The sequence below is a fragment of the Choloepus didactylus genome, chromosome 12, assembly GCF_015220235.1.
Source record: "Choloepus didactylus isolate mChoDid1 chromosome 12, mChoDid1.pri, whole genome shotgun sequence".
NCBI classification, from domain to species: Eukaryota; Metazoa; Chordata; class Mammalia; order Pilosa; family Megalonychidae; genus Choloepus; species Choloepus didactylus.
Window position 1 is genome coordinate 10196430 of NC_051318.1, and position 10670 is coordinate 10207099.

General features: G+C 35.3%; 1 protein-coding gene across 1 annotated transcript in view; it reads left to right on the top strand.

The window, feature by feature from the left end:
• UBL3 (ubiquitin like 3) overlaps nt 1–10017 on the top strand; it is a 66772-nt gene extending 56755 nt beyond the window's left edge. The window contains exons 3-5 of the mRNA XM_037799947.1: nt 2007–2093; nt 6547–6624; nt 7076–10017. Coding sequence (XP_037655875.1) covers nt 2007–2093; nt 6547–6624; nt 7076–7128 — 218 coding nt within the window. The 3' untranslated portion in view covers nt 7129–10017. The remainder of the gene's footprint in view (nt 1–2006; nt 2094–6546; nt 6625–7075) is intronic.
• The last annotated feature ends 653 nt before the right edge of the window (nt 10018–10670 follow it).

Here is a 10670-nt window from a genome sequence, read left to right on the forward strand (position 1 = left end):
GTTATTTATTTTCCCACGCAAAAAAGTTTTTAATTTCCAGTTCTCCAAATCTATCACCATTTTTAGATGCTCCAGAGAATAAAACAAATAATATAATTCGTATAAAGTCAATAAATATAATTATGTTGTGATGCTAATAATAAAGGTATAGTAAATATTGAATTTTCCTTAACATACCCTTATGCAGTTTAGTGGGAATATTGTTAGTAAATGGAATAGTCTGACACACTGTAGTGTCAGAGGTACAAAAAATCCACCAAATATGGATACCCAAAATTCCTTTTTATCTTTTTTATGTTTAAATTTATCTTTAAACATCATCCTTCTACAGGGGAGTCTTTCTAAATTTCAGCTCCTCTGAGAGGAAAGGAGGGGGGGGATAGCATATTAAATAACTGAAGTGTCTAAAAATCATGCCACTTTTTGTTTAAGATATAAAAATACGTGAATTTGTTTCTGCATCTCAAAAAATACTTTAAATATTTTTAGAAATCACTTTACAAAATTTCATGCTGATTGAGAAAATTGTATCTTTAGCCTTTTTTCTCCTTTGAATTGGTCAATTACTATCATTTTTCTTTATATCTATGGAACACTTCCATCTAGATGAGAAATATTCTATTAAACAATAATTGGGGAAATGATGAATTTGAAGTGATCCATACTAAAATATTAGAGACTTATATGATCCTCCTTCTATCAGAGTTGTGACCTGGGGTACATGAAGTTAGACGGCAACAAAGCAGCGCCAGGAGGAGAGGAGGGAAATGGGGAAAAGGCACAAAGCAGGGGGAGGGATGCATGAAGACCATCTCAGGGCACTTTCTCCTCCACTGAGGTCTGTGCCTGAATCAACCCAGAGGCAGTGGGTTTGTCAGATTCGTTTTCACCATTTTGAATCCACAAACAGTAAAAAGGAAAAGCATCCTACTTAACCTCCTATCACTCACTCTTTTCAGAATATTTAATACTATTGTATTTAAAACTTGTATTTTAAACTATTATGTCAACAGCTATCATCACCTCCTGATAACAGGAACTTCTGTAGGCAACAAACACATTATACTAGAATTCTTGATAAAGGTGACTAAAGAGTTTGCAAGTCGTCTTCAAAATCAGAACTCAAATGATTGCATCTTCAAGCTGATGAACACTGCTAGCCCGTACCCTGCCATAGCACCAGTGTCCTTAAGCCATGATTTGAGCAAAGTGGTGTTCCATATTTTACAGTAACATAAACTAAACTTATGCTTTTACATTACTTATACTAAAATTAAGTAAAATTAAGTAATCTGTTATCCATCCTACCCACCAGTGTGGTTTTTAAATTTTTGTGTGTGTGCACTTTCCTTGCTTTGATATTTGTTGGGTACCTTCTAATGTATGTTATTTTTTGGGTTTCTTCTGAGGATTGATTTTGGGTAAAGTGAGCTCAAGTTGTGTCTTCTGTAATGTTTACTAGCTGGCTTTGAAAAGACAGTGAAGTAGTAAATCAGTATCCAAAAATAAACAATTTTTTTTCTTGTTCTCAATCTCAGTATATTAACTCATTTAAAAATCTGTGTTAAACTTACTGTTTCTAGCCTTGAATATACATTATAAACAGGGACAAATATTGGAACATTATAGTCTTCTCTTTTAATTACTGGTAATTGCAATTAATTTTCAAATAATATTTCTCTTTACCAAGATGAGATTTTTGCCAGCTCATTTGTTTTGATTAATTATTTGTTTAATTTTGTAAATTCAGGACTACAAGTTCACATAATTTAGTTTTCCCTTATAGGCAAGAGCTTATTTTTCTGCAGCTCCCAATATTTGATGAACAAGCAAGGAACAAGCAGGAAACAAGGCTGCAGTGAATACGTGAGCACTAACTGAGTTATTAGGAAATTCATAGGGTCTTCTTTGTCATACTCTGATCTGGATCTGAACGTTTAAAACAATGCAGTGGTACCTTAATTATGTGTTGAATGCACCTAAGCAGTTCACTGGATTCTTTTCAGACTGGGAAGAAGAGCAGGTCAGCAGTCCAAATATTCTACGACTTATTTATCAAGGACGATTTCTACATGGAAATGTCACATTAGGAGGTAATGTGATTTAATGTGATTTGTAATGGAATTTAAGGTTGTTTCATGGTGGTGTTATTTTTTGTTGTTTTAAATGCTAATGTCTTTGATTTTACTAAAAAAATTAAAATTTTCAAACTCAGTATGACTTCTATCCATTTTTTGGTCAGAAAAATTTTGACCACATTTTTGCCTGCTGCTTTACATTTTGCATTCTGATAAATGTAATTTTAGCATTAAGATAAATACTTAGTACATTGTAAAGTAAACTCTGTCCCATTACAGGTGGGCGTCCATATTTATTATTTTATAAATGTAATTTTGTACTTGTGGATAATAAACTTCAGATGTACTATTTTTAAGTCAAAACCATACATACAAACTAATAAAAGTTTATGATAATTGGTTGGATATAATAATGAAGGGATTTTTTTTTAGTTTGACTCTAATATAATTGCCAATAATATGAGAATAAAAGTGGATGACTAACATTGGAGAAGCAGTGGGGTGTTATGATCAAAAGAGCAGATTGTAGAACCAGGTTGTCCCAGTTGTGTCCTCACTCAGTTATTCACTAGCTGTGTAACCTTGGGTAAGGTACTTAACTACTCTGTGCTCCAGTTTCCTCATTAGTAAAATGGGATGGCAGTAGTGCCTACCTCATAGCTTGGGAGGGTTAAATGAGTTTATATATTCAAAGCACTTAGTTAGTACAGTGCTTGCCTTAGCACACAGTAAATACTCAGTAATTGTTGGTTATTAGAGTTCTTTAGACGTGATTGGAGAAATGTAGCTCAATGGTGCCCCCTTAAGGGGTACATTTTCTACCATTAGCAGAGTTTGTTTTGTTTTGTTTTATTTTTAGTGTCTGTAATTTCAGATATATTCAGATAACCAGAAACTTGTAGGCACATGAAGAAAGGTGATATATTTAAATATGTATATTCTTAAATATAGTCTGACATTTTTCTCTAAACCTGACAATGAAACCATCTATTTTTCCTTAAAAGGTAGAATATTTCCATTCATTCATTCAGCATGTATTTGTTGAGTTCTTCCTATGTGCCAACACTGCTAAATACTTGGGGAAGCAGGGTTAAATAAGATAGAATCTCTTCCTTAAAGGTGCTTTGGTATATTGCCTGGGAGATACAGGCAAAATCCACTGATAAAATACTGAGTGGTAAGGACTCGAGTAGATATGATATTATGACAAAATCAGGTAGAACATTTTAAATATAGTCACTTGTATATCCAAGCTCCAGTGGCAGTGTTATAACTGGTGTAAAAAGCACATCTGTCTATTTAGACATATCTGCCATTTAAATATAACTTTATTTTGTTTGTAGTTCTTTTATAGCACTTTGTATGGTTAGATGGGACCCCCCCCCTTAATGTAAAAATTGAATATTAGCTTCAAGGTATATTGTACATTCATTAAGGATGTGGCCATGTTTTGATTCCTATGGCTCACACCAGATCTTGTGTGAATGAACACTTGTTAAATGTTGGTCAAATAGAATCTTGAGATTCTCCAGTTCTCTTTGAGAATTGATCTGAGTAGTTCCTCACCAATGTTATTCCATAATTATCTTTCTGTTGTGTCCCCGAAGTTCCAACTTCATACTAAAGATCACAGAATTTGAATTAAAACCAAAATTAGTAATTCATTCCCATTAAAGTATAATTTCTTACCATGACATACCATAAAGTATTGGCATTTTGCCAGTATTTTTTGGGAATTTGTTTTTGAAGAATTAATAAATTGACTTATATTGTTAGTGATGTCATTCTTTGTTGTTGTCAATCTTTCCAAAACCAAAATAAACCATCTCTGGCCTTAGTGTCTTAGACAAATAGCATGGGAGCATAACCTAGCCCTATCAAGTTAATCAGTGGAGTTGGGTGTTTGATAAAGGTTGAGTAATAGCATTCAACTAATTTGGTTTTTTTTGGTCCCAGTTTTTCTTTTGAGTCTCCCTGTGTTATTGAATGTGGGTCACAGAGGAGACAGCACCCAGGGGGTGTGGAGGACTCAGGCTTGTGTTGTGTGGCCCTAGACTGCCCTAGATGGGCACTGTTAGCTCTGAGAATTAGACCTATGGCTGGTAACTAGAATTCAAAGGCAGACAGATTTCTACCCAACATAGGAAAGGATGTCTGAACACATTGAGCTGCTCAAGCCAAAAAGAAGTCCTTACTATTGGTGATGTTCAAGCAGCAGGTGAACGCAAAGTCATGGAGATAGCTGTCACAGGTGGGGTGCAGTCGCTGTGTGGATGGTGAAATGAGGAGGCCTGGGAATTCTCTTGCCATTCTTCAGATTTTTAATCTATTAAAACATAGATTACTATTAGGCTCAGTAAGTTTCAGGTTTAAATTTTTGGTTATCAAGTCTCTTAAAACATGGACCTGAATCCCCTTGTTTTGAGATGTAACTTTTTAGTCACATGGACTTTTAGTCCACTTAAGTACTGGCATGATAATAGCCTTACTATTTGGAGGATGAAAAAGAATATCAACTAAAGGCCTGATGTTCATTACATTCCAGATCATTGTTTCCCAAAATGTGGTTCTGAGACTGTGCACATGAGAATCACCGAAGACACTTATTTTTAAATATGATCTCTACATCTTCCACCTCCCCTTCTCCCAATCTACTACTGAATCAAAATCTTGGGTGATTTTTGCACATCAAAGGTTGAAACCTGTCTTGGGTGTTGTCCAGTGTCATAGTAGAAAGCAGAAGCATCCACAGTGAAGGAAACAGGAAGCCTTTTGGATTCCAGGTTCCCTCCTCCTCAACACCTTTAATACTTTTGCATCAATACCTACTACTTCTAGTTAAAATTTACATTGCAAAGAAAAATAGTAGTCCTTGCCAGTCCAATGTTAAGCCACTCAGCAGCTTTCCAGTCCTGTGTAACATTCCTTCAGATTTGCATCTCAGCTCACTTACCTGTTCCCTGAAATCCATTTTCATTGGTATCTCAAAGTGAAGCTGTTCTGAGGATCATGGTAGTGGTTCCTGAATGCTTTCTTTGTGCCACACCCTGAGTTAGACACTTTCCTTCGATTATCTCATTTAGTCAGCACAACTGTAAGGGGCAGATATGAGAATTAATAACTCCAATTTAGGTTAAGGGAACTGAGGCTTAGGGAGAGGTTAAATAACTTGCTCACATTACACACTTGGTGTAAGTAGCAGAGACAGGCTTTTTTTAACGCAGGGCTGGAGAGAAAGTGATACACGATTTGGTGTGCATTACAGTTCAGTTCAAGGTTTTAAGTGTTGGTCAGGCTTTCCCAGTACATCTGATGAAAGTTTAGTAATGTAAAATTTTCAGTACATTTTCATGTTAAATCAGGCCTAGGAGAGCATCCAAGTGCTCTCCTTTTTTGTCATCAGAGTGTATATTTAGATGCTATCCTGCTTCGTTTGAACTTCAGTGCTTAAGAGAGTAGACCAAATTGTGGCTAGCCAACTTTATAGCAGGTGAAAACTCACCTTGAGTACATGGAAGTTTTGAATGTGGTTGGATATTGAGGGTAATTTGGACTCTCTTAATCTACGTATTAACCATCATCCTATAAGGCAGGATTTAAAAAGCAGGTAGTAGGGGTCATACTAGAGCCTGTTTGGAGTTCGTGAAGAGAAAGTAGTTTTGGTGTCACAACAAAATCAACACAACTGTGGAAACAACTCCACAGAACCAGCTGCTTCTAATTTTATACCCAGAATAACAAAGGGATTTGCTACAAAACTTGTTGGTATATGTTTTGATATGGATTCATGGGTGTTGTCATTTTATTCTCCCTGTGTCTGAAATAACTCATAAGAAATTCTTTTATTACATATAAGCAAGAAAAATCTCTTAAAAACTTAGTTTAAAAGCATGGATTATTACTAATACCAAGATGTTCTTTTAAACTAAACTTTTTAAAGAAATTATTTTGTAATTGAAGAATGCAAGGTTGAGGATACATGGTTAAAGTTAGGTTTGTAATTTCTAATATTTCTTCATTATAGTAGACTATTTTATTAGAAGACTAATGACTACAGTGTAATTAGATTTGGAAACAAATGTTTCTCAATCTAAACTTGTCCCTAATGTGGAAAAAGTATTCTTTAAAAAAAAACTAGAAACTTTTTTTATTCTTTTTCTTTTCTCCTCTGAAGGCTACATCTGACATTAACCAATTATGTGTTTCATTTGTCCCCTTCCTTAAACAATATGGTTATATGTGTCAAGTTAATGGCCATAGCTGGGAAGAATAATTTTTGAATTGTAAAAGTTATTTCTGATTATATTGACCTAATTTTGTTTTGTCAAGAAAGTGCACTATCTAGCAAGAAATTGTATCTCTTGAGGGAGTCATACAAAAAATCAATGTTTTAAATGGCTTCAATTTAAGCTCCGGATTTCAATAGGTCGATGTATATGTAACGGCTTGTTTTCTACTTTTCATTTAGCATTAAAACTTCCTTTTGGCAAAACAACAGTGATGCATTTGGTGGCCAGAGAGACGTTGCCAGAGCCAAACTCTCAAGGTAAGCCACACACTGGAGAAGTTTCTCAACTGAGTCATAAGAGTAAGGGTTCAAACACGTCTTGTTTTTTCTTGGACATTCTAAAGGAAAGGAAGTTTTTATAGTTTATATAAATAGAGCTTGTTAAGCAAATATCACTCATTTTAGAAATTAGCTAAAATTTTAAAAACAATTATTAAAGCTTTTTGGTTATTAAGAAATGCAACATTAAAAAATCAAAACCTACTTCTTACTGTTCTTGGTACCCACTACACACACACACACACACACACACACACACACACACACACACACACACACACACACACACACACACACACACACACACACACACACACACACACACACACACACACACACACACACACACACACACACACACACACACACACACACACACACACACACCATTCTGATCTTTATAGACAAGGCTTTTCTTCATTTTCCCCAGGTCAGAGGAATCGTGAAAAGACTGGAGAAAGCAATTGTTGTGTAATCCTGTAAACACTGTCTGCTGTGTCTGCTGACTGTGATGTGATGAGTCTTTGTCTTCATGCTGCTGGGACGGAAGAGACCCCACGTTGCTTCAGAATCCCTTAGGAACAGCCCGCGTGTGGATCCACGGGATGGAATCCTTACATGGACACTGTTGTGTTTTCTCATGAAAGTGAAATGAACCAAGAACATTTTTCGCTGTGATTTTTTATTTCTGGTATCTTTGTTTATGTTGAGCAGTTTAAAAACGTATTGGTATTTGAATGCAGTCAGTCGCCAGGGGAAATGTTAACCAGTTATCTTCCATAGCAGAAACCATTTTGCTGCCACAAAATTTTTCATCACCAGAACTAACAAATCAGGTGTTCCAGATACAATTTGCACTAAAAAAGATTGACATCATTTTCCTCATCAACAGAAGTTATAACAGTTTGTGACACATAGAAGTGCTTATATTTAGAGTTCCACACTGGAAGACACTCAGTCAGCAATTAATGAAGTTAATTACTGGGCCAACTTGAGAGGAAAACATGGGAAAGAAACTAAAACATTTGGTGAATCCTACCAGTCATCCGTGGTAGGTGTACCTGGGACGGAATACTAAACCGAAGGTGACTCTTTTCACTGCAACAAATGAAAACACAAAAAACAAAACGTGCCTGTTGTTTAAAGCACTCAGTAGAGGGCTGAGAAACTGAGGTTTTCTTCAACATGTGCACTCCTCAGTCAGGCAGTAACAGTGCGCGTTCGTACAGCACGGAGTGGGGTGAGAGGGTTTCCTAGCCTTAATAGGGGAGGGGTAAGTCCACTCATTCATAGGCTTTTATTATTGTGCATACATATTAGAAAACCTCATTTACTGATCCATTTTATGTATTTGAATAACAGCAAATTAAATTTTTCCAAAATCTTGCTGATTTCTCACTGTGTCCAGTGTCACGCATACTCATTAGAGAATTCAAATAAATCCTTAAAATTAAAAGAAGAAACTCTCCATAGTACTAATTTTGTTTCTTTATGTAGTTTGCATTTGGTATTAGTGCTTGCAATTGTATTAAAATCAAAAGCTGATTTTTAAGGCACACATGATTAAGGGTGCCATTCTTTCTTTTGTTTTGTACCAATCATTTAAAATTGATATGCTAAAAACAACTTGCACAGCACTAAAGCATGAGTTAGTTTCATCTAAACCTGTAAAAACATAAAAGATTTTATATTTTTTCACTGGGAAGAAATTCTTCCTGGGTGAAATTACAAATATGTGTAGAATATATTTAATAAAAAACCTATAAAATACCTAACTATAGAACATAAATATAGATTGGCGTGTAGTATCTAGAACAATATTCCATATAAATAACTTTAGCCTTTATAAAAATGAAGCTACAGGCTGACATTTTGTTCTGTATTTGAGTGTCCACAGCCCTTGCGAATATTCAGTGTAAATGGTTTCAGATGGTCAGCTTTGTTTAAGTGTAATCAGGTTATTTTATTCATTGTTACTGCTTTGATGAAAAGGCTTTATATGCAGTAAGACCTACAAAAATACTGTTCATACTGATCAGAATTAAATTTGTATAGAGCAGAGTTTTAAAACAAATGTAAATAGCACTAAACTGTTTCTGCAACCTGTACTTAGTAGAATCTTTCTGTAAACTAAATAAAAAAATATTGTAGTGCATTTTTGTGGTAATTTTAAAGGTCTTGATTAGGTTGATAGTTGTTTAAGGACTCATCCCTGCTAAATTTGTGTTCTACTTTTATTTCCTAATCTTTAAAAAATTCATTTAATTAGTATTCAACTGTTGGTTTAGGGAATATTCCAATGTCTCATTTGATTTTTAACCTGGTTAATTTGTGCACAGTCACAACAATGGATAGAATTATGTAGTCTCTGTTATCACTAAAATGTTATATTCTGGAGATGTTAAATATTCATATGCTTTGACTCCCGCTCCAAAATGAGTTCTTTTAGTGTTTGAATGAAGAAGAATCTGGTAGTTACTTAATTGGGCAATTAAGCCAATTATGGCTTTATTGTTCTTTTGTAAAACAAACTACTGGTAATTATTTTTAATACTTATTTTAATTCTAATTACTCTTCTGGTTTTCCAAAGTTAAAGACTGTCAGTTAATTATGATTGAGGTTGTATGATGGTTTAAAATATTCACTATTGGTTTTCAAGGTATTTTTCTGTGAGTTCCCACAGTACATATTTCCCTTCTCTTTCACAAGACCTCAATTTAGAGTTTGCTGAATGGGATAAACTGGTATATTAGGAGAGAAAGAATTATGTCATTTAGTATCTAATATAATTTATGCAAGATTTTAAAAAGGAATTAAAAAGTAGCAGTAAAATTATATACTGAAAACACCAAAAATTTAGATGCCTTAATAGTGTACAATTTTAAAATAGTTCCTTGGACTGCCTGATGGTTAAAATGCAATTGGTCATATCCACCGCTACTGCTTAGAATCCCTCTGCCAAGACTCACGGTTCAGCACCTAGAGGTGAGAGCTGCGTGGGCCCAGTGATGGAGGGAAAGCCGTCACCCTGTGTGCCCTTGGTGTCCGCTATCTCTTCTCCCTAAATTGTCCGAGATGTCATTAAGTGTTCTGGACAAGGCAATGCTTTTCTTCTTTATTAGAATCTCACCATGTCTCCCTAATTGGAATTATTTGCTTTCTTTCCCAGATAAGTTGTATCTTATCTTACCATTAAAAAGTACAGTATCTAACGTGGACATTCATATTAAAGGAGGTTTTCTCATAACAAACCTTTATTCTTAGTTTTAATGACGTCACCTTGACCATTGTTACAGTATTTCTGTTAGCTGATTGTGATAAACAATGTTGAATGTGAAAAGAAATTAAAACTTTCTTCATCTGTTGTAGAATATTTCCTTTCTTTAAATGACTTCCATTCATAATTTTGGTGTTGCTTTCCTAGTCTTCTCTACTATTTTCCTCTTTTTTTCCTTTCTTCATTATTTTATTAAATTCTATAGTAAAATTCAGCCTCTGTCAGCCTTTCCTCTGCAATATTTTACCAAAATCAAAGAGGAGTGATCAACTGAAATTGAAAATGTCTTCGTAGCATGCTGATTGCCAGCAGTAGCAGGTGTGGCATGAGCCATCCGTTTCCATTCCCATCTTGTAATACAGCGGCTTGTTACCCACACAGAGAGGTTGGGGGTGAGAGGAGGGCTTCAGAGAAGAGAGCCTAGAGCCTGCAGTTACAATAAAGGTGAAGTGTGGACTGCTGGCAGCTACGAGGCACAGTCCACAGCCAGGGTGGAGTTGGGGTCTGGGAGATGGGCAGTGGGTGATGACCTGTGGTTCCCAGCTTATTCCTCCCTCAACCCCCTTCCCACCCCCATCATGTGTTTTCTTTTACAAACAGGGCGATGTTGGGAGTGAGGACATGACTTCTGAAATAGTTCGTGGACCCAATTTAGTGAAAAACATCGAATTCTTAAGAAAACAAAGTTTGAATGTGTGCTAGAATATGAAGCAGATTTTGTTTCTTAAAGTACTTATTTTGTGGTCT